This window comes from Gobius niger, assembly GCF_951799975.1.
Source record: "Gobius niger genome assembly, chromosome: 22".
In the NCBI taxonomy this organism is placed as follows: domain Eukaryota; kingdom Metazoa; phylum Chordata; class Actinopteri; order Gobiiformes; family Gobiidae; genus Gobius; species Gobius niger.
In genome coordinates this window covers 5,689,017-5,713,619 of record NC_136873.1, presented here as the reverse complement: position 1 = coordinate 5,713,619, position 24,603 = coordinate 5,689,017, and the positions used below count along the sequence as shown (strand labels likewise).

At 40.5% G+C, this 24,603-nt stretch overlaps 1 protein-coding gene across 1 annotated transcript; it reads left to right on the top strand.

The window, feature by feature from the left end:
• Positions 1–649: 649 nt before the first annotated feature.
• mfsd14ba (major facilitator superfamily domain containing 14Ba) lies at positions 650–15,075 on the top strand. Its single transcript, XM_079581276.1, has 11 exons — positions 650–785; positions 3,226–3,288; positions 3,370–3,497; positions 5,394–5,508; positions 7,821–8,039; positions 10,342–10,455; positions 10,580–10,651; positions 10,774–10,886; positions 11,201–11,298; positions 12,918–13,075; positions 14,541–15,075. The coding sequence occupies exons 1-11, from the start codon at positions 699–701 to the stop codon at positions 14,808–14,810; spliced, it is 1,437 nt and encodes a 478-aa protein (XP_079437402.1). The 5' UTR covers positions 650–698; the 3' UTR covers positions 14,811–15,075.
• The last annotated feature ends 9,528 nt before the right edge of the window (positions 15,076–24,603 follow it).

Sequence of the window (24,603 nt, the reverse complement as noted above, 5' to 3'; positions counted from 1 at the left end):
TTTTTCGTCAGTTTTTTCGTCAGTTTTTAATCAATTTTTTGTCATTTTTTGTCACGTTTTGTCAAATTTTTGTCATTTTTTAATCACATTTTTGTCATTTTTTGGTCAATTTTTTATCACATTTTTGTCATTTTTAAAAAAATTTTTTTTTAATTTTTTTGTCAAATTTTTATCAAATTTTTGTCATTTTTTCGTCAGTTTTTTATCAAATTTTTGTCATTTTTTATCACATTTTTGACATTTTTTTGTAGCATTTTGTCACATTTTTGTCATTTTTTTTGGGTCATTTTTTGTCAATATTTTGTCATTTTTCGTCACTTTTTTGCCACATTTCCATCATTGTTTTCGTCTCAGTTTTGTCGCTATTTTCACACCTTTTTCCCAGAAGCTTTTGGACTGGGGTAAAGCCAAACTGGAGAAAATGTGCTCGGTTCAGGTGGGAGTTAAGGGGTTTAAAAGAGCCGTTCAGACGACTGGCCCACTTTTAGATCAACTTTTTTAAGAAGCCAAACTGAAAGCACATATTGGGCAACAACTAAACCGGTCAGAGGTGTTTTGACAAAAGCGCTTTGAGCAAATTGAGAGCGTTTACCTTCACACAGGCGAGGCTGGTGATGTCTTGCTCGAGGGTACAGCACAAGGCACACAGTCATGGTTATAAACACTTTTGTCTGTGTTTTCTGTGCCAGTTACCCGGAATGGGACGTCCCAGTGTGTACCACGCCATCGTCGTCATCTTCCTGGAGTTCTTCGCCTGGGGCCTCCTCACCACGCCCATGCTGACGGTGAGTACCACCACTGCGATACTGCTACTCCAATGTCAGTGTTTCTGCTGGACGAAACCACTAAGCAAAAATGCTGTGATACATTGTTTCTCTCCCTCGCTTGACTGTCGGACAATCAAAAACCGCCGCTGTTCAAAGCTTGTGTTTTAGCTGCTTCTTTCCTGTGTTGTTTTGCCTTGGCGCCACTGAATCATTTCATGCACGCCACGCCATCAAAATGTGGTATTTGTCCACAGGCTCTTGGCTTTATTTGAACTGCCTGAGGCCCTGTCCACACCAAGTCAAGCTCAGCACTACAAGCAATGATATTGTATCTATTCTGGCGTTTTGGGGATCTGAAAATGCCGTTTACGTGGCCCCGTTACTGCGGCGTCTCCACAAGTGTTTCTTAAACGATTACATCAGAGCACCAGTGTTGTGTCTGTGACATGGGCTGTGTCCGAATGTCCTATATAGATACAGACGGCATCTCGTCATAGAAGGGGGCGTGGCTTCGCCGAGGGGGAAAATAGAATCTTTTGGGAAAAACAATTTTCCACTCTTTTTAGACATTTTCTGGTGGAATATCAACTTATATCACATGCAAATAAAGTCAAGTGTAAATCAGGTCCACATGTATATTTTCTCACAGCAGATTGTTCAGTAGAAGTGAAAAAACGGCAGTTGTAGCAAGCGCTAGCTAACCGTTAGCATTAGCCCGATGCTAACATGTAGCATTATGTTAGCATTCTCCATTATTCATGTATTTATGGGCTGTTGAACCACTTTGCTCCTCCCCATGTCTTTGTATCATTATTTAGTTGAAACTCTGTTCATATTTCAGCATTTGTTACAGTAGATTTTGAATAATTAGAGAAAGTTTAGATTTTTTCAAAATTGTTTTCCCCCTTAACTGTTTTCAAAAATGACCATATATGGGCGATTCCAGAGATGCCGTCTGTATCTATAGTGACTCTATAGTGATCACGCCATTTTGTCGGGGTGTCCGAATGTCTAGAGAGAAGAAAGTGGGGAACTCGAAATTTCCCACAATGCATCTGGAAAAGTAGTGAGCATCGATGGTCACTAAACGGGTCAATATAGACCACAATGCATTGCGGGAGTCGGAGAACACTGCAAAAAGTGGATTCTAAGCAAGTAAAAAATGTCTTACTTTAAGAAATAAGTTATTATTTTTTCCCTAAAAAGTAATAATGTTTTACCTGCAAAGTTTTCTTGAGAAAAAATAATCTTATTTTAGGAAATAAAATCTAGCCATTTCTTGTTCAGATAAATTTGCTAAAAAACATGATAATTTTTCTTGCAACAAGAAAGAAAAACTTTTTGAATCTTCTTCAGCTTTAGACAAAGAATATTTTTTCTTACATTAAGATAAAATAAGAAAAACTAAGATCAACAACTCTTAATGTAAGAACTGATTCTCACAGAGAGAAAATACATTCCATTCTTTAACGTGGGCGGCTCGGTGGCACAGCGGTTAGAGCCTCAGCTTCACAGCTCGAAGGTCCTGGGTTCGATTCCCACCAGGACGAGGCCTTTCTGTGTGGAGCATGTTCTCCCCGTGTCTGCCACTAAAAACATGTACAATAGGTGAATCCTCCAGCAGGTGATTCTGACCATCAGCCTGGCTCATGGAGACGGGTCTCCGGGCGCGGCAATACTTTCCTTAAATATTAGTATTTATTAACAACATTTTGCTCACAAATGTGTGAAATTTAGAACATTTTACTTAAATCAAGCAACATTTGAGTAAAATATCCACAATTTTTCACTAAATAAGAATGTTTTCCTTAAATTATTCCATTTTCTGAGGACATTTTGCTTAAATCTAGAAATTTATTTGCTTAAATTTAATGAGAAAAATATTCTAGGAAAAAGAATTCTTTGCAAGAAAAAAATGCTAACCCCATTGGCAGAATTTTTTCCTTAAAACAAGACAAAATGACTTATTTCAAGATTTTTTTCCTTGTTTTTTGGAGGGTACTTTTTGCAGCCTGACAGAGACAGGTCTTTGAACGAAACAACACGACTGAAGTAAATCATCTGTTTCAGTCGCGTGTTTGTATTTGTCAGTAATAAACGACTTCAAACGGTGACAAGATGCTAACGTTAGCTGCTTAGCTTCAGCTTAGCTTCAGCTTCCTCTCGAATAATCCAAGCCATTCACGTAAAATCCATGTGAAATATAACGTATCTGACTCGTATTAATCCATAAATATTCCACTGCCTCTGAGTTTGGTCTTTATCGCAGAAATACTTTATTCCCGGAGTTTGTACGAATCGCCAACAGAATCAGTGGCTATATAGTGGACTGTGTCGTTCAGTCTGTGTTAAGTAAAAGTCAGTTTTTCTGCTTTAGTCGTGTGAGTCTGAAGAATTACATGGAAGAAAAACAAAAACAGTTCTGTCCCGTTTTGAGCGTTCCGTTCTGCTTCCACAGGTTCTCCACGAGACGTTCCCTCAGCACACCTTCCTCATGAACGGTCTCATCCAAGGGGTCAAGGTAAGGACCTGGGGGGGGGGGGGGGGGGGGGGGACAGACGAGGGGATCAGGAGGGGGGCTGACCGGTCTTGCTCTCTGCAGGGGCTGCTGTCCTTCATGTCGGCTCCTCTGATTGGTGCCCTGTCGGACGTGTGGGGCAGACGGACGTTCCTGCTGGTCACTGTGTTCTTCACCTGCGCCCCCATCCCGCTGATGAGACTCAGCCCCTGGTACAGTACTACTACTACTACTACTACTACTACTACTACTACTACTACTACTACTACTACTACTACTACTACTACTACTACTACTACTGCTACTACTACTACTGCACTACAAACAGTAAATATCAAGCATTGGCTTAAATGAAAGGCACAAAACAAACCAATCCGTTCTAATATTTTGGACTGATCTGAGTTGTTTGCGCTTTAGATCTATGAGAACTATGAATGGATCTTTTTCCTCACGTCATCAGATTTTTTTTCCCCATCATTTTTTGGGGGGGGTTTCAACTCATTTTTGTAACTTTTTCGTACATTTTTTGCCACTTTTTTAAATTATTTTTTCATCATTTTTTTTGTCCTTTTTTGTAACTTTTTTGTACATTTTTTGCCACTTTTTTTCATTATTTTTTCATCATTTTTTCATCATTTTTTGGTCAATTTTTTGCCACTTTTTTTGTCATTTTTTCGTCATTTTTCTGTCACTTTCTGCCATGTTTTTTGTCCTTTTTTTATCAATTGTTTTGGAAATTTTTGTGACATTTTTGCCGCTTTTTTTGCCACTTTTTTGCTATTTTTTCGTCATTTTTTTGGTCCTTTTTTGTCAATTGTTTTGTACATTTTCGTGACTTTTTTGTCACTTTTTCGTCAAATTTTTGTCCATTTTTGTAATTTTTTTTTGCATTTTTTGTCATTTTTTGATCATTTTTTTGTCAATTGTTTTGTACATTTTTGTGACATTTTTGCCACTTTTTCATCATTTTTTTTTGCCACTTTTTTGCTATTTTTTCGTCATTTTTTTTGTAAGTTTTTCATCATTTTTATGTCCATTTTTTGCCACTTTTTCATTATTTTTTCATCATTTTTTGTCAATTGTTTTGTACATTTTTGTGACATTTTTGCCACTTTTTCATCATTTTTTTTTGCCACTTTTTTGCTATTTTTTCGTCATTTTTTTTGTAAGTTTTTCATCATTTTTATGTCCATTTTTTGCCACTTTTTCATTATTTTTTCATCATTTTTTGTCAATTGTTTTGTACATTTTTGTGACATTTTTGCCACTTTTTCATCATTTTTTTTTGCCATTTTTTTGCTATTTTTTCATTATTTTTTGGCAAGTTTTTCGTCATTTTTTTGGTCCTTTTTTGTCAATTGTTTTGTCAATTTTTTGTCACATTTTTGTAACATTTTTTGCCAAATTATTCGCATTTTTTTGTGTCAAATTCTTATCACTTTTTCGTCATTTTTTCCCTCAATTTTTCGTCAAAGTTTTGTCCATTTTTTATCAATTTTTTGTCACTTTTTCATCAATGTTTTCTCACTTTTTCCCCATTTCCATCCTTGTCTTCGTCTCAGTTTTGTCGCTATTCCCACACCTTTTCCCCAGAAGCTTTTGGACTGGGGCTAAAGCTGGAGAAAATGTGCTCGGTTCAGGTGGAAGTTAAGGGGTTGATATCGCCTGCAGTTCACAAACTACCCACCGGGAGGGGGGGTGCTGCAGCGCCCTCAGCACCCTGGGTTCCCACGTCCTTGCTTTCACTCACACTGATCTTACACATAGTTTCAGAAACTAGAAAGTCTTGGCTTTCAAATGAGGTCCCACACTGTCATATAGTAGTAGTGTCATGTTCATTATCACAGTTGGCCACAATTGGTCTGTATTACCTATATATTACCTATAGATATTACCTTTAGACACAGACCAATGCATTTTTCCCCTGATGATTTGTTACCAATCTAGATCATTAATAATTGTGTAAATTCGATTTTTTTTTGGCCACTAAATCTCTCAAATCTTCGCTCATACTGGGTTTTTTGACGCGCATGATCTCTCCACTGCCGGTATTTTAGGTGGAGTGATACTTGTTTTGGTGTTAAACTGCAGTACTGTGCGTTTTCCAGGTGGTACTTTGCGATGATCTCGATGTCCGGTGCCTTCTCCGTCACCTTCTCCGTGATCTTCGCGTACGTCGCCGACGTGACCGACGAGCGGGAGCGGAGCACCGCGTACGGACTGGTGAGGGTTATAAAAGAAAACATGTAGAAGAGGGGTCACGTGGTCAAAACTTAAGTGCTATTCACCTTATTCTGGAAGTTCAAGAGGCAAAAAGAGGCAGATTTTTTGAGGATCTGAACTTTCTACTCTACATTTCTAAGTAAAACGTATACATTGGGAGCATATTTTGTCCTATTTAAAGCATTGCAATACGCACTCCTAACCAGAAGGAGGCGCTGTACTGTCACTTCTGACCGTAGACTGTAAAAAATAATAGACTCCTCCTCCTCACTCCTCCCCGTTTGCCATAATAACTACGTTCGAGGGGGGAAGTCATGGCGGATTTACAGACTCCTCCCCCCCAGCTCTGACGAAGCATGTTCCTAAAAAGGGCATAAGGGCGGGATCTTCACTGTAGACTCCGCCCCTTGTGTGACGTGTAGCTCGCGCAGCTCCAATGCGAACAGTCCGGCCCTCATTTGTACGAGATTAGCTAGCGGCTATATGGAGGTGCTACAGCAATGGCCGCCCCTAGTGCCCCGTCATACAGTATGCGCTGAGTAAGAAGACTCTGAACTTTCTGCCGTGACAAAATAGACCAAGTCCAAAATTCAGCATTTTGACCGTCACCGTAAGGCAAGGCAAGTTTATTTGTAGAGCGCAATTCATACACAAGGCAATTCAAAGTGCTTCACAGTTAAAGCAGCATAAAATATAAGAAAAACAAATACAATCGATAAAAACATCAACATAGAATTAATCAATTACAGTAAGTAGGCGGCTGCATATATGAAAAAAAAACACCTAACCCCAAAAAATTGCTACAAAAGGCCTTTTGATGGTTTTCTGTAGTATCAGGTGTGTTTATTAACATACTAAAAGTCTACCAAAATCTGACCACTGGAAAGGTCTCATTTTCAAGATGGCGTCCAAGAGGGTGGCGCGATCCTCAAAATGCCCATTACTCCTTTATTATTCATCCTAGACAAGTCATTTTGGTTCTAACCCCATGTTTTGGGTGTCTAGGAATCCAATGGGCTTGTTCAAATTGTAGTCACATGATCACATAATCATGATATACAAATCGTGGACAAAGACTCCACGGAGTTATAGAGTTCCAGAAGAATGAGATATTTATGCACAACTGCCTGCCGAACACCACGGTGTAGTTGCAGAGGATGTGGACGACCATGCACACCTGCTTGTGGACCACGTCAAGTGGAAAATTGTGCCAATCCACATAATCCACCTTTATGGGAGGAACAGTGTGACAATGACTATTTGTAAATCTGGTGCAAATCAAAGGTATTTCTTCAAAAATAATTAAGATTTGTAATCACTTTGTAATTGTAATCCTTTCACTATAATTTAAATATGCTAACTGATAAAATGCTAAGATAACAGAGAGGCCACGTCGGCCCTGACATGGTGGACCTGGAAGGGTTTTAACCTTCCAGATCTACCATGTCAGGGCCGACGTGGTCGCTCACCTCGCAGACTTTAGTGAATATCTCCGTGAGTAAATGACGTACCTTTTATTGCGTTGGGAAGAAGAGGGTTGGGGCTTTAAAATGAGCCCATCCATGCCCCTCTAAGCCTCTGGGAAGCAAAGGTTGCGTTGATAATGTGCGCCGTTGCCATGACAACTCGCTAATGTTAATATATAGAGTCTTTGTCCACGATTTGTATATCATAATTATGTGATCATGTGACTACAATTTGAACAAGCCCATTGGATTCCTAGACACCCAAAACATGGGGTTAGACACCAAAAGGGCTTATAATAATAAAGGAGTAATGGGCATTTTAAGGATCTCGCCACCCTCTTGGACGCCATCTTGAAAATGAGACCTTTCCAGTGGTCAGATTTTGGTAGACTTTTAGTATGTTAATAAGCACACCTGATATTACAGAAAACCATTGAAAAACCTTTTGTAGCAATTTTTTTGGGGTCAAACCATATATGCAGCCGGCTAAAGAGGTAAGAGTGTAGATAAAATACTTTCAGTTATATGCATTTTTAAGTCTTGTTTTGACTCGCTCTGTCTTGAGCACTATTTCACTCTGTGTTACTATTTTTAGTGTCTTGACCGTAGTTACCACAATGGAATTCTTAGCTTAGCCTCTTTGTCTTTCCTTTTGCTGCTTTGAACATGACCATATATGGTGGATTCTGTATCTATCAGCTCTCCAGAATGTTGAAATGTGAACATACTGAGTCGAAATGTTTTAGTGTCGCAACATAATTTTCATAATATCCAACACTGTTATCGAATATCAAATTTTGTGATGTGGTGTCGCCTCATAACTGCAATCACCGTTCTCCGTGGCAGGTTTCGGCGACCTTTGCGGCCAGCCTGGTGACCAGTCCCGCCATGGGGGCCTACCTCTCGGCCTGGTACGGGGATAACCTGGTGGTGCTGCTGGCCACGCTCATCGCTCTGGCGGACATCCTCTTCATCCTCCTCGCCGTGCCCGAGTCCCTGCCCGACAAGATGAGGCTCAACACCTGGGGAGGGGCCATCAGCTGGGAGCAGGCCGACCCGTTCGCCGTACGTATTCTCCACACTGTGTTACGCACTATGTCGCGGTCACACCATTTTGAAGTGATGTCAGAATGTCCAGAGAAGAAAAAGTAGTGCAGCGATGGTCACGAGTCAATATAGGTTTTTGGTCTTTTATCCAAACACAACACAAATGCTTAAATACACATCGTGTCTCTGGCAGGCTACTTAAACTAGCATGCATATTAGTTATTAAGGCTGTGCAATTAATCGAAATTCGATTATAATTTCGATTATTACACGAAACAATTACAAAATTAGCATAATCGGGATTTTTTTTTAAATTATTATTATTACTAGCTGAGACCCGGCCTTCGGCCGGGCCTCAGCTAGTCTCCACATTTGATATTCTGAGATTATGAGTGATTACAAAGAAATGTCCAACCGGTCACACAGTTCAGCTGTAGATCAGTGGTTCCCAACCCATTCCAAAAACTAAGGCCACTACAAATGTGTAAAAGAATGAAGGCTAAAAAAAATTTCAAACAAACTGCAATTGGAGTGTTTGATGCACCCGTGCTCCTTTCTTATAAACTACAACGACAATATTTTTGCTAAACTCGGGGAACAGGATTCAAGAGACAGTGGAATAATTATGGATAAATATTAGGGGTTCAGCTCTAACGGTTTGGGTCACGGTGCAGGACCCGTGGTTTGGTGCATCACAGTAGTGCACAATAAAAAAAATAATGAGTAGGTTTTGAACTGAAATAGCCTAATGATCGTTGTTAGACAGTATTTATAACCTTACAATCAAATTGGCAATGCTTTCAAAGCTGCTTTAGAATAAAATGTACCTCTGGGCTCACAATACGTGAAAGCAAAATAGAAAACAAATGGTTCAGCAGCAAAAAAAAAAAAAGAAAAAAACTATGCAGTGCAGGCCATGCGCTCGTTAAGCGGTAGTTTCATTTTCGCTTTTACTCACATGGAGGATAAATCAGTCGGAGCAGCGCGTGTGATTAGAGGCTCGTGTTTGAGCAGGTTTTGGGCACGCACGCACACGCACACACATACATACATACACACACGCACACACACACATCGCCCTGTTTGGATGCACGGCACGCGCACGGCAGTCAGATCTCGTGCACTCGCGTTGTTGTGACGGCGGGTTGTCCTCGGCCAGCAGCACCGCGGTCCATATGGACCCGTGGCCAATGCCCGCGGCCGGTGGGACCGTCACGTGGGGGCCGGCCGCGGATGTAATAATAATAATAAGAGTAATAATGCATTATAGCGCTTTTCCAGACGCTCAAAGTCGCCTAACAATTTGGTGCATTATTCATGGACAGGCAACCAGTCTGCGCACATCAGCCCCAACACCAACCACGCACACACTCAGTACTGTCGCCAGGCTTCCTGGTGTTCCCAAACGGTCTCCCATCCCAGTCCTAACCAGGCACTTCCCTGCTTAGCTTCAAAGTCGGTATGGGAAATAAACATGGCGGCGCCAAGGCGGCGGCCATTGAGATTGCGTTTTCTATATTGCAGACTTGCATTATTTCATGGCGCTGGGATTATTTTCCCTTCGCATAGATACAGACGGCATCTCTGGAATCGCCCATATATGGTCATTTTTGAAAACAGTTAAGGGGGAAAACAATTTGGAAAAAATGTACATTTTCTCTAATTATTCAAAAACTACTTTAACAAATGCTGAATTATTGATATAGTTTCTACTAAATAATGATACAAAGACATGGGGAGGAGCAAAGTGGTTCAACAGCCCATAAATACATGAGTAACGGAGAATGCTAACTTGATGCTACATGTTAGCATGGGGCTAATGCTAACGGTTAGTTAGCGCTTGCTACAACTGCCGTTTTTTCACTTCTACTGAACAATCTGTTGCGACAAAATATCCATATGGGCCCGATTTACACTTGACTTTATTTATGTGATAAATAAGTTGATATTCCACCAGAAAATGGCAAAAAAGAGGGAAAATTGTGTTTCTCTAAAGATTCTATTTTCCCCCTCGGCGAAGCCACGCCCCCTTCGATGACGAGATGCCGTCTGTATCTATTGAGCCACGGCTCATGCTTTTGCCTGACATAAAAACAAACGGCGCTGTGTGATGATGTCATCAGGCCGCGCTGCTCAGTTTGCTTGCGCAGGTGTGAGGGCTGGCCAGCAGGGGGCAGGTGTGAAACAGAGACCTCTCCTTAATCGAGGCATTCTTCAAATAATATGTACTTTTATGACTGTTCAGAAAACAGAAAATATTCAGCACAGTTTTTTTTTTATATTAATGAATATCCCTGTACTTGCCTCTTGTGTTTTACAGTCTCTGAGGAGGGTGGGCCAGGACCCCACTGTGCTCCTGATCTGCATCACCGTGTTCCTGTCCTATCTGCCCGAGGCGGGACAATACTCCAGCTTCTTCCTGTATCTGAGACAGGTGAGCCTTTACATCTGCACCACAGGAACCTCATGCTGAAGCCATTCTTACAGCTTACTCTCTATAGTACTTTTATGTACTTTTACTCATCATTGTTTGTTGTATATTCCTCTGTCTGTTTCAGGTGATAAACTTCTCCTCCACCACTCTTGCCGTCTTCATTGGAGTCGTGGGCATCCTCTCCATCATCGCTCAGGTAGAAGCTCTGATCTTCAGGCTGTGGTTTAGTCCTGGTTTAGTCCTGGTTTAGTCCTGGTTTAGTCCTGGTTTAGTCCTGGTTTAGTCCTGGTTGAGACCCTGGTTCTTTCTCCTTCTCAGACCCTGTTCCTGACTCTGCTGATGAGGACTGTGGGGAACAAAAACACGGTTCTTTTGGGTCTGGGATTCCAGATCCTGCAGTTGGTCTGGTATGGCCTCGGCTCCGAGCCCTGGTACGAGAACCCTCTGCACCCGTCACTCCAGTGTCTACCCTCTGCTCCTCCTGACCCTCTCCTCCCTCTGACCTTCTCCTCTTCTCCTTCATACCTTCTCCTCTTCTTCTTCTAACCCTCTCCTCTCCTCCTTCTGACCTTCTCCTCTTCTCCTTCATACCTTCTCCTCTTCTCCTTCAAACCCTCTCCTCTCCTCCTTCTGACCTTCTCCTCTTCTCCTTCATACCTTCTCCTCTTCTTCTTCTAACCCTCTCCTCTCCTCCTTCTGACCTTCTCCTCTCCTCCTCCTGACCTTCTCCTCTGGGCTGTTTCAGGATGATGTGGGCGGCCGGGGCAGTGGCCGCGATGTCGTCCATCACGTTTCCCGCCGTCTCCGCTCTGGTGTCTCAGTCCGCACACGCCGATCAGCAAGGTGCCTCCTCTTCATCAACTTTCACACAAACAAAACTATATTCAGTTTAATAATGGCCGTGGGAACCCAGGGTGCTGAGGGCGCCGCAGCACCCCCTGGTGGATAGTTTGTGAACCGCAGGCGATGTTAACCCCTTAACTCCCACCTGAACCGAGCACATTTTCTCCAGCTTTACCCCCAGTCCAAAAGCTTCTGGGAAAAAGGTGTGAAAATAGCGACAAAAGTGAGACGAAAACAAGGATGGAAATGTGAAAAAAAAAGTTAGAAAACATTGACGAAAAATGTACTAAAAAATGACCAAAAATTGACAAAAAAGTGAGAAAAATTTGACGAAAAATTGAGGAAAAAATGGACGAAAAAGTGACAAAAAATGACAAAAATTGACAAAAAATGGACAAAAAAGTGAGAAAACATTGACATAAAAGTGGTAAGAATTTGACAAAAAAATGCGAATAATTTGACGAAAAAGTGACAAAAAATATACAAAAAATGATTTACAAAAAAGTGAGAAAAATTTGACGAAAAATTGAGGAAAAAATGGACGAAAAAGTGACAAAAAATGTATAAAAAAATAACAAAAATGGACAAAAAATTGACAAAAAAGTGAGAAAAATGTGACGAAAAATTAAAAAAAAATGGACGAAAAAGTGACAAAAAATTTACTAAAATTGACCAAAAAGTGAGAAAAATGTGACAAAAAAAATGAGGAAAAAATTTACAACAATTTCCCAAAAATGACAAAAACTGACGAAAAATGGAGAAAAAATGGACGAAAAATGGATAAGAATTTGACAAAAAGATGTGGATAATTTGACGAAAAAGTGAAAAAAATTTACAAAAAATTTACAAAAAATGACAAAAAAAGTGAGAAAAATTTGACAAAAAATGAGGAAAAAATGAGGAAAAAATGAGGAAAAAATTGACGAAAAAGTGACAAAAAATTTACAAAAAATCCCCAAAAATGACAAAAATTGACAAAAAAATTGCAAAAAAGTGAGAAAAATGTGACGAAAAATAGAGAAAAAATTGACAAAAAAGTGATAAGAATTTGACAAAAAGATGCGAATAATTTGACGAAAAAGTGACAAAAAATTTACCAAAAATGGCAAAAATGTTACAAAAAAGTGAGAAAAATGTGACAAAAAAATGAGGAAAAAATTTACAAAAAATTCCCAAAAATTTCCCAAAAATGACAAAAAAATGACAAAAAAGTGAGAAAAATGTGACGAAAAATGGAGAAAAAATGGACAAAAAATTGATAAGAATTTGACCAAAAAAAAGGCGAATAATTTGACGAAAAAGTGACAAAAAAAGTCACGAAAATTTGACAAAAATGAGACTGCCCGACAAAAAAAGTGATGAAAAAAAATCTGACATGAGGAAAAAGATCCATTTAGTTGTGTAGGTCTTTCAAATGAGGCGTTACACTGGCCTACAGGATTTGGGTAAAGCTGCACTGGAGAAAATGCTCTCGGTTCAGGCGCGAGTTAAGAGGTTAATAAATAGGATTTATGCACAGAAAAAGTATTTCGGTGGTAAATTTTGTCCCTGAGCGCCCCCTAACTGAAACATCTTCCCACGGCTCTTTCCCTGACCCTGTCCCGTGTCTCCGGTCGCAGGCGTGGTGCAGGGGATGATCACCGGGATCCGGGGGCTCTGCAACGGCCTGGGTCCGGCCCTGTACGGATTCGTCTTCTACATGTTCAACGTGGAGCTCGACTCTATGGACCCGATGCAGGAGCAGTACAGCATCATTCCCCAGCAAAGTCCCGCCAAGGTAAGACCCGAGTTCGACTCTACCCCAGCTGGTGTCAGACGAGAGTCAGGGGGGAACAGCGACACCCGCAGGAGACACGGAGAAGTGGAGATTAGAGGCCGATATTTGGGTGTTTTTCAATACCGGCTGGTCTAGTGTTGATAAAAGCTGAAATCTCCGGAACCGAGACTTCTCTTTTGCGTTGGAAAGAGCTTTACAACTTCCAAGGCCTCATCAAATCAGTTATGAGTCTGTTCACTGCAAAAAGTATTGAACTAGATCAGTATAAACATCTCAATTTGAGCAGAATAATCCAAATTTTAGTTGTTTTGACTAGTTAAGAAGTTCTTGGGCATTTGTCCTGGATTATTTCACTTGTTCTGAGATGTTTCTGACTCGTTTTGATACATTTCGTCCTTATTTCAGGTCATTTTCTTTGCCAATGGGGAAAGAAAATGGGTCTTATCTCATTGGCAATTTTACTTTCTTATTTCAAGCGAGATTTACCCTAGAACTGGTCTGAAATGTCCTCAAACAAGCAAAGTAAACTCGGTCCGATCAGGAAAAGTGTCTAAATGAGTGAAAACCGCTCAAAACGAGATACATTTCCTCAATTCAAGTCATTTAAGCCGATGCTTGATATTTACTTTTTGTAGTGTGTAGACTTTTATAAATGAGGCCCCTGATCTAACCCTCGTCCCTCTCCCACAGTGGACTCTTGTGCCTGACGTTGGTCTCAAAGGTTAAGGAACAGGAGGAAGGAGCTATTCTAGATGCAACCTAAGACTGTTGCTGAACAAAATAAATCTGTGTAGACTTTATATAAATGAGGCCCCTGATCTAACCCTCGTCCCTCTCCCACAGCGGACTCTTGTTGGCCTCAAAGGCTAAGGAACAGGAGGAAGGAGCTATTTTGCCACGTTCTAGATGCAACCTAAGATTGTTGCTGAACAAACTAAATCTGTGTAGACTTTTATAAATGAGGCCCCTGATCTAACCCTCTTCCCTCTCCCAGGGCGGACTCTTGTGCCTGACGTTGGCCTCAAAGGTTAAGGAAAAGGAGGAAGGAGCCATTTTGCCACTTGCTAGATGCAACCTAAGACTGTTGCTGAACAAAATAGATCTGTGTAGACTTTTATAAATGAGGCCCCTGATCTAACCCTTTTCCCTCTCCCACAGCGGACTCTTGTTGGCCTCAAAGGTTAAGGAAAAGGAGGAAGGAGCCATTTTGCCACTTGCTAGATGCAACCTAAGACTGTTGCTGAACAAAATAGATCTGGGTAGACTTTTATAAATGAGGCCCCTGATCTAACCCTCGTCCCTTTCCCACAGTGGACTCTTGTTGGCCTCAAAGGTTAAGGAACAGGAGGAAGGAGCTATTTTTACAACTTGCTAGATGCAACCTAAGACTGTTGCTGAACAAAGTAGATCTGTGTGGACCTTTATAAATGAGGCCCCTGATCTAACCCTCGTCCCTCTCCCACAGCGGACTCTCGTGCCTGGTCCTCCGTTCCTGCTGGGGGCGGGTCTGGTCGTCGTGGCCTTCCTCGTGGCCTGGTTCATCCCCGAGAAGTCGCACCCGGCGGACGGCGACCTGACGCTCGCCCACAAGCCCCGCCCCGACAGCAAGCACTCGCTCTCCTCGCTGGCCGGCGTCCACATCAACACGCCGCTGCCGGGGAGCGAGGAGGAGGCGCCGGCCCCCGCAGCCAACCAGGAGGACTCCGAGCCACTGCTGCAGGACAGTGTCGTCTGATCCGACCCGTTTGAACGCCGGCGCCTATCGGCCGAGCGGGCGGGGACTCCGGCCCGGGGGATTGGACCGAGAAACGCGGTTAGAGCCAAATTGGGCGGGACTTTGGTTTGACTGACAGGAGGCAGAAAAGAAACGTCTTTTCCCAACGTACGAAATGGACAGGACGATTATGATTGTTTTTGACCCGATACTTATATATACTTCCCCCAATATTGCGTTCAGAGGTGGTCAGCGACAAAGGAGGTTTACTTGAGTACTTTACACTACTTAAGTCGCGTTACTTTACTTCTACTCCACTGTATTTGAAAGATAACACTTTCTACTCCACATTACATTTCTAAAAAGTCTCAAAAAGTGAGAAGTAAATTTGCTCATGTATGTCATTTTAAAAGCCTTAAAATGCGCCCTCCAGAGCAGTAGGTGGCGCTGTGCAGATGCGCCGTCAATGCCATCGACCGACTTAAGGGAAGAAGGTTTGTCCCCGTCGTGTTGCCGTACAGGCCGTGTGTTTTTGAAGCCGCAATGTTATTTTTCACGACACTTATTGGAACGGATTTGTACTTTATACATTTTTTCTACAGCAAATACTTCAGTACTTTCACTTAAATATGACTGGGCTACGAGCATATTGACATTTTATTGGGAAATTGGGTAAAAGAGAGAGCATATTAAGCCCGTTTTTTGAGCACTTTGTGATGTTTTCCAGGTAAAATGTGCTCGTTTTAGCTTCTTAGTAAAAAAGCCAACATTTTTTCCCCACGTTTTTTTGAATGATAGATCCTCAGACGCCCTTTCCCTGTGAGAGAGTGAAGGCGGCGGGTAAATGAAGGAGCACAGCGGCGTTAAAACCTAGGGCTCGGCTGCTGATACCTGGGACCTTTTGTTTGTCCATATAATTCAATTTAGTGGACAAAACCTTTTTTCTGAAATGACCCAAATGGCATTCCTTATTTGTGTTAGGTTTCATGTTTTACCATAGGCCCACCTTATGAGCATTATTATCATCTATTCTTTTCATTTTTTGTTTATCTTTTACTTGGAACATGTGCAATAATGAATCAAGCACCCCACAGTTATATTAGAGGAGTCTCCACTGCTGATGTGATGTATTAGAAAACTCGAAATCCCTAGTTTCCGACACAAAACAGTCTCTATGCCTTACAAAGTTAGGCCCAAAAGTCGGCCATTTTGTAGATGACGGGAGCCCCCGACAACATAGATATCAGGGTCATTTGAGGAGGGCTCGTTCAGTCTACTGTTATTCAATCATGTCCAGATCTGCTCTGCTATAGTACAGGGATGTTAACCATAAAGCAGCTCCGAACATCTGCGCTATAGATACAGACGGCATCTCGTCATAGAAGGGGGCGTGGCTTTAGAGAAACACAACAATTTTTCCACTCTTTTTAGTCATTTTCTGGTGGAATATCAACTTATTTATCACATACAAATAAAGTCAAGTGTAAATCGGGTCCATATGGATGTTTTCTCACAGCAGATTGTTCAGTAGAAGTGAAAAAACGGCAGTTGTAGCTAGCGCTAGCTAACGTTAGCATTAGCCCGATGCTAACATGTAGCGTCAGGTTAGCATTGTCCGTTATTTTTGCATTTATGGGCTGTTGAATCACTTTGCTCCTCCCCAGGGTCGGACTGGCCATGTGTCCATTCTGGAGGAGCACAGAAGGGCCACTGGCTCTTGGGCCAGCGGTCTGGCCTTTCCATTTTCTCCTCTTAAGCTTGGCCTTAACCGAGCTTTACCTAAATCTATAAGCTTAAAAGAAAAGAATCAAAATGGCGACGAAAACGAGGAGGGAAACGGAGCAAAAATGTGCCAGGAAAGCAACAAAAACATGACAAAAAAGAGACGAAAACACAACAAAGCAATGGAAAAATGGAATACACAACAAAAAATAATTCAGCATTTGTTAAAGTAGTTTTTGAATAAAGATACAAAGACATGGAGAGGCGCAAAGTGGTTCAACAGCCGATAAATACATTAAAAAAACGGAGAATGCTAACATGATGCTACATGTTAGCATCGGGCTAATGCTAACGGTTAGCTAGCGCTAGCTACAACTGCTGTTTTTTCACTTCTACTGAACAATCTGCTGTGAGAAAACATCCATATGGGCCTGATTTAGACTTGACTTTATTTGTATGTGATAAATAAGTTCATATTCCACCAGAAAACGGAGAATGCTAACATGATGCTACATGTTAGCATCGGACTAATGCTAACGGTTAGCTAGCGCTAGCTACAACTGCCGTTTTTTCCACTTCTACTGAACAATCTGTCGTGAATAAACATCCACATGGGCCTGATTTAGACTTAACTTTCTTTATATGTGATAAATAAGTTCATATTCCACCAGAAAATGGCTAAAAAGAAGGAAAATTGTGTTCCCCTAAAGATTCTATTTTCCCCCTTGGCGAGGCCACGCCCCCTTCTATGACGAGACGCCGTCCGTATCTATGACAGTCTAAAGGAAAATTCTACATAGACTTGAAATCGACAACTTTTCTTTTTTAGCATTTTAACTTCTGAGCAATTTCTTCTGATTCTGTTAAGAAAGTGAAAGAGGAACTTCCTGTCGGTGTCAAAGTAAAAGCGCGGACTTTTGTTGTTGTACAAAGTCATCCGCTCACGTCTTTCATTTCTTTTCGCCGTTTATGTCGATGTATTTTATCATTTCTCCGTGAGTTCTTTTGTTGTTGTTGTAAACGTCGCAAAAACAAACGAAAAAAAAGAAGCTGCTAAAAGAATGATGTTTTTGAATGTCACGCAAAAAAAGGCACTGAATATTTAGAGATTTATTACTCCACAGAAATATAAAACAGTATTTTTTAGCAAAGTAAGTACAGTATAAGACAACTCGTACCTCGGATGTTTTACTGTAAATACAAACAAGTCACTTTATAAAGCGTTTTGGAGCGTATATTAGTATTATTTATCAGACCGGGTTTAGTCCCCGTCTCTCACCCTGGTACTCTACGTCCTGTACTGTACAGTTACTCCCCAAAGGCCGGGGCTCTGGGCCCTGTCCCGCAACGGCCCGGATCCGCAGGGGTCCGAGAGTTTGTTTGAATCGTAATGTGTAAAATGTAAATACTGTAAAATCTGTGTGGTGTTCATGTCACGGCTGTAAATAATCAACATGTCCAACAATAAATATCACGGGAACTCGAGAGTCTTCAAAGTCTTGGATTGTAAACATTTCATCCGATAGTTCAAGCCTGGTTTAGATGGGGTTTTTTGTGTAGGGGAGACCGAGGGTAATTGTCACACGGGGTAAACTGTCACATTGCCACACTAGAGGGCGCTGGTGCTGATACAGTGGTATGAAATATTTGGACACCCCTGTCATGATTTTCCTTAATAAATCATTGGTCGTCTGGAAAAGATTTAAGGCGAGACGCTGCAGGTGAATAGGGAAAAAATGTATATTTACAGATATACATTTGAAGCTTTTGCTGTAGATCACTGGCATAAATGTGAGAAAAAAATAATTAATATTAATATTATAAGTAATCTTTACTGGGCGGATGCCAATTTACTCCTGGTATTATTATGCCTTACAACATAGTCCCCCCTTTTATCCGCTTAGAAAATCCACATTGTTTAATTGTGTGTAATTATACTTTGTAGTGGAACACTTCACGTAACCATATTTAAATAGGGAAAACGTGGAAGAGCTTGGTAGCTTCTCGCCGTCTGCGCTGTGTTTACGTGACTGAAGGCACGGGTGAAGATCAGATAGGTCCTAAAGAACTCGTCAAAGCTCAGGTAAGAACATATCTCAGTATGTAAAAACGGTGGTCTGTTCCTTTAAAAAAGAATGGTCCAAAAATCGTAGGATCACTTTTATGCCTTTTCCCAAACCAAGCTTTTGTGAGCGCCATGATCTCAAATGTTACCTTTGATTAGTGCCGTTTTAAAGCTAGTCGTCACACAGACTGAGGGGTTGGTTGTCACATGGGGCATAAATGGTGGGAATTTTGGTCTTTTGTGTCTAAGACGCTTTTATGATGACTTTATTTTAACATTAGCTTATATAGCATAGCACAACATTAGCATTATAACACTAGCTTCTATATTCTATTTATGTTTGGGTCATTTCACACCTCATAGAGCAAAATCAACAGCTTGTTCAATTTCGTGTTGTAATGTGAACACATCTGGCATCGCGACTTCTTAAAACTTATGTTGTGGTTTTATCTCAAACAGCAAAAAAAGTCACAAAGGTTTATCAAATTTCATGTTAACAGCAAAAACTCCATTATTAACACAGCACAAATCTGGCCATTTAAAAACATTCTGGCAAACAGCGAACAGGGCTTCTTACGGTTTTCTTTTGAACATGCCACTCTGCCATAAAGGACAGATTCGTGCTGTGTACGACTAATATTTGTTCTGTGGACAGTTTCCCCCACCTGAGCTGTAGCTCTCTGCAGTTCATCCAAAGTCAGAGCCGTGGGAAGATATTTTAGTTAGGGGGCTCTGAGGGACAAAATTTACCCCCAAAATACTTTTTCTGTGCATAAATCCTATTTATTAACCTCTTAACTCCCGCCTGAACCGAGAGTATTTTCTTTACCCAAATCCTGTAGGCCAGTGCAACACCTCATTCATCTCATTTTTGTCAAATTTTCGAGACTTTTTTGTCACTTTTTCATCAAATTATTCTCATTTTTTTTGTAAAATTCTTATCACTTTTTCGTCCATTTTTTGTCAAATTTTTCTCAATTTTTCGTCCATTTTTCGTCAAATTTTTGTCAATTTTTTGTACATTTTTTGTCACTTTTTCGTCAATGTTTTCTCACTTTTTTGTCACATTTTCATCCTTGTTTTCGTCTCAGTTTTGTCGCTGTTTTCACACGTTTTTTCCAGAAGCTTTTGGACTGGGGGTAAAGCTGGAGAAAATGCGCTCGGTTCAGGTGGGAGTTAAGGGGTTAATATTGCCTGCAGTTCACAAACTATCCACCAGGGGGGTGGATAGTTTGTGGGGGGCTGCAGCGCCCTCAGCACCCTGGGTTCCCACGGCCTTGTCCAAGGTCATAATGGGCTTCTTGGTAACAGCTCTGGTCAGTGCTGTCCTTGTTCGGTCAGTAAGTTTCGGAGGACGGCCGGGTCTTGGCAGGTTTGCAGTGAAAAAATGAAAGAGGATGTTGATACTGATACTGTGATTGACTTTAGAGGACAACATATTTGAAAAAATAAATTAAAAAAATGGACACATGGACTTTGTTTTCAGTCCTTTATTGTCTCAATTTCACTCCAGATCTGAAACAAAATTCTTGAAAGTTTACACATCTTTTTGTCACGCAAAAAAAGGCGAGGTTTAAGAGGAAACACTGTCATCACCGTCGTCTGCTGACATTTTTCCACAGATTCAGATGAGAATTGTAAAGGCCATTTTGTCAACATGGATATTTCTCACACTGGAGCAACACCTCCCTTTAATAGCGTTTTATTGAAGATAGTTTATTAGAAGACAAAATAAGACATCCAAATTCCCCTCTGAGACAAACCCATACATTTAACCCAAGCTTTTTCAAACAAACTGATTTTGTCCTTCAAAATAACAGCAACATATACAGTATATAGTTTTATTGATTTCTTCTATTCACCTGCAGTGTCTTATCTGAAACGACACAAAGACTTCCTCAAACTAACCGGGGATCAGCGCCCTCTGCTGGTTCTCAGGAGGACACACTTCAGACCTGGTTCTTTCACTCCTAAATTCGTCGTGTCCACAAACTTGGAATTGCAACGAATCTGCTCAAGACTAAACAATAAATACTAAACACTACAAAAAATGGCAACACAAACAATTGTAATGTAAACAAAATAAGCCAAAAGACAGACAATTATGTGCCAAAAGTGATAGAAATGAATAAAAATGGTATGTTTCTTCCAGTTCTGCTTAGAGTATGAGTAAGTAAGTTCTAGCAACATCTTTTGTCTTTTTGCGTGACTGAGCGCACGCACAAAGACCCGACAGGTACGCATCAACTCGTCTAAGCTCAGGTAAGAACAATCTCAGTATGGAGAAACAGCAAAAGCAGTACTAAGTAACTCTTGCCCCTAGAGGCCATAAGCGCAACTGCAGGTGTCGTAGAAAGTTGCGATTTTTTTAACTTATTAATTGTCTTGGAGAGTATTTAATGCCGTAATGGATACAGACGGCGTCTCTGGAATCGCCCATATATGGTCATTTTTTAAAACAGTTAAGGGGGAAAACAATTTTGAAAAAAATCAAAACTTTGTCTAATTATTCAAAAACTACTGTAACAAACGCTGAAATATGAATATAGTTTCTACTAAATAAAGATACAAAGACATGGGGAGGAGCAAAGTGGTTCAACAGCCCATAAATACATGAATAACGGAGAATGCTAACTTGATGCTACATGTTAGCATCGGGCTAATGCTAATGGTTAGCTAGCGCTTGCTACAACTGCTGTTTTTTCACTTCTACTGAACAATCTGCTGTGAGAAAATATCCATATAGATACAGACGGCATCTCTGGAATCGCCCATATATGGTCATTTTTGAAAACAGTTAAGGGGGAAAACAATTTTGAAAAAAATCTAAACTTTGTCTAATTAATTATTCAAAAACTACTGTAACAAATGCTGAATTATGAATATAGTTTCTACTAAATAAAGAAACAAAGACATGGGGAGGAGCAAAGTGGTTCAACAGCCCATAAATACATGAATAACGGAGAATGCTAACTTGATGCTACATGTTAGCATCGGGCTAATGCTAACGGTTAGCTAGCGCTTGCTACAACTGCTGTTTTTTCACTTCTACTGAACAATCTGCTGTGAGAAAATATCCATATGGGCCCGATTTACACTTGACTTTATTTATGTGATAAATAAATAAATTGCCAGAAAATGGCAAAAAAGAGTGGAAAATTGTGTTTCTCTAAAGATTCTATTTTCCCCCTCGGCCAAGCCACGCCCCCTTCTATGACAAGATGCCGTCTGTATCTATCTTGTCAATCAACTCGTTTTCGGCGTCATCTCTGACTTTTTTTTAGCTCCGCAATGACGTTAGCTTGAATGGCTCCCATGTTTTCGTCGTCTTTGGCTAGCTCGTTAGCCGCTTTGGTTTCTGAGGATGAGAGATCTTCCAGTTGGGCAGTTTTTTGTGGATTCGCCCTTGTTCTTCGTTTACCCCCTGACATACTACATTGGACAATAATTTTCAAGAGAGCTAAGAGAGAGGGATATTGTGCATCCAATTATACAACGGAAATGTTTTTTTTCACTCAAACTTGGTGTAAATACTGTTTAAAGTGACGCTAGCCCGCAGTTAGCTTTGCCCGCTAGCCTGTTAGCTTCTTCTTCGTGATTCCATTAGTGTGTATTGGTGGCTCCGGCCCGGTGGCAGCCAAGTTGCAAACATTGTTTTCGGGCCAGAGACACCAGGGGGAGATGAAAGACCCTCCGATCATCCCTTTAACACTTGGGACTACGGAAAGGATTTATTAAGGTAAACACGTTACTTAGTACTGCTTTAAAGTTGCTACTTATCACCACAGGGAGATTGTGGGAAAATCTGGATGTGAAACTAGTTGATGTTTGAGCTTTTTCAGATCAATATTGCATTTTCTTACCAACAAAACGTAAGATATTGATGAACATAGAGGCCGACTGATGCATCGGGCTGATATTTGAATATTTCATTCCAAAAAACGGCTGATATATCTGGATGTTTCATGTCAGCAGAGCTTTAAAACTTCGTAGGCCACAGAAGACCTAAACATTTTTTGGAATGAACATTGGTCACAAGTTCGTACACCTTGGATCGTATTTTATATGTGTTATGTTCCAGACTTTTGCTTATAATTTCCGCACCGTAAGAGATTGAGATTTGAAGAACCTCCTAAACATGAATGCCCTCTGCCTCTAATACAGCGCCCCCTGCTGTCACGGTTGAACACTGACACATTTCACAGTTAAGAAGCATCATACACAGACAGGATTATACAAAATTAGCCAAATATATCGGCCGTGCAGATCGGCGTTTGGAAAACCCATATCGGTCGACCTCTACATAAACACGTGTTTGAGATTAGTACCTGCAAGACACGTCTCTTGTCTTGCTATGAACCGGTCCAAAATCAAGGCTAAAAGTTCCAACATTCTCTCTGGTGCTTTATCCACAGGTCGATACAGTGTTAATTTCGCCGGCTAAAATATTTAGTCTTAATTTTAGTCAAAGTGATGTTTTTGTCGACTAAAATTGGACTAAAACTAAATTAAAAGTTTCTCATGAGACTAAAACTATGACTAAAATGTCCAGATATTTTACACTACAAAAAAGTAAATATCAAGCATTGGCTTAAATGACTAGAATTGAAGAAATGTATCTTGTTTTGAGCGGTTTTCACTCATTTCGACACTTTTCCTGATCGGACCAAGTTCACTTTGCTTGTTTGAGGACATTTCAGACCAGTTCTAGGGTAAATCTCGCTTTGAAATGAGAAAGTCAAATTGCCAATGAGATAAGACCAACTTTCTTACCCCACAGTTTCAAGATAAATAAAAGCGGGGACAGGACACAGCCTTGTGGTGAGCCCAGTGGACTTGCACCAGATAAATGGGGGATTTCCAGAAGAAAATGACCTGAAATAAGGACGAAATGTATCGAAACGAGTCAGAAACATCTCAGAACAAGTGAAATAATCCAGGACAAATGCCCAACAACTTCTTAACGAGTCAAAACAACAAAAATTTGGATTATTATGCTCAATTTGAGATGTTTATACTGATCTAGTTAAATACGTTTAGCAGTGTAGTCGACTAAAATAAGACTAAATAAAAATGAAAAGGAGAGACTAAAATCATCCAAACATCTATTGAAAGTCTGAAAGAGCCTCAGATCATTTAAATTCACTGCCAAATGAACAGGTTTGAGCTTTATTCATGTGGAAGCAGCTCCAGCACTGCAAAAAGTATTTAACTAGATCAGTATAAACACCTCAATTTGAGCATAATAATCCAAATTTTAGCTGTTTTGACTGGTTAAGAAGTTCTTGGGCGTTTGTCCTGGATTATTTCACTTGTTCTGAGATGTTTCTGACTCGTTTCGATACATTTCGTCCTTATTTCAAGTCATTTTCTTTGCCAATGGGGTAAGAAAATTGGTCTTATCTCATTGGCAATTTTACTTTCTTATTTCAAGCGAGATTTACCCTAGAACTGGTCTGAAATGTCCTCAAACAAGCAAAGCAAACTTGGTCCGATCGGGAAAAGTGTCTAAATTAGTGAAAACGGCTCAAAACAAGAAACATTTCCTCAATTCAAGTCATTTAAGCCAATTGCTTTTTGTAGTGAGGAAGTCGAGGACCTTGATTAAATATGATTATAATGAATATTATTAATACAAAGTCGACTAAATTAGTCTTAAATTTAGTCGACTAAATTGACATGCAATTTTCGTCGACTAAAACTAGATTAAAATTGAAAAAAATAATTTTAGACTAAAACTAAAACTATAATATAATATGTTGTCAAAATTAACACTGGGTCGATAAAAGCAGGACATGACACCTTTTACAGTAAAAAACAGAGGCTACATTTTGGAAACCTTAAGTACCCACATCGTAAATATTTGTCCAACAATGCCAGCACTGTCGTCCTCACTTGCTGCTGAAAATGGGGATTCAAAAGTGAACGCGCTGCTCAGATTTAGTTCTCCAGCCTCCTGCAGCAACATGAAAATATGAAGTCACGTCAGGCCAGTGGCATTTAGTCGTGTTCTCCGAGGAAAAGGCC

Coding starts and splice junctions, on each gene's coding strand:
- mfsd14ba (XM_079581276.1), top strand. CDS start 699: ATGGGACGTCCCAGTGTGTACCACGCCATCGTCGTCATCTTCCTGGAG. Junction 5,509..7,820: donor GGAGCACCGCGTACGGACTG/GTGAGGGTTATA, acceptor TCTCCGTGGCAG/GTTTCGGCGACCTTTGCGGC. Junction 10,456..10,579: donor TCTTCCTGTATCTGAGACAG/GTGAGCCTTTAC, acceptor TGTCTGTTTCAG/GTGATAAACTTCTCCTCCAC.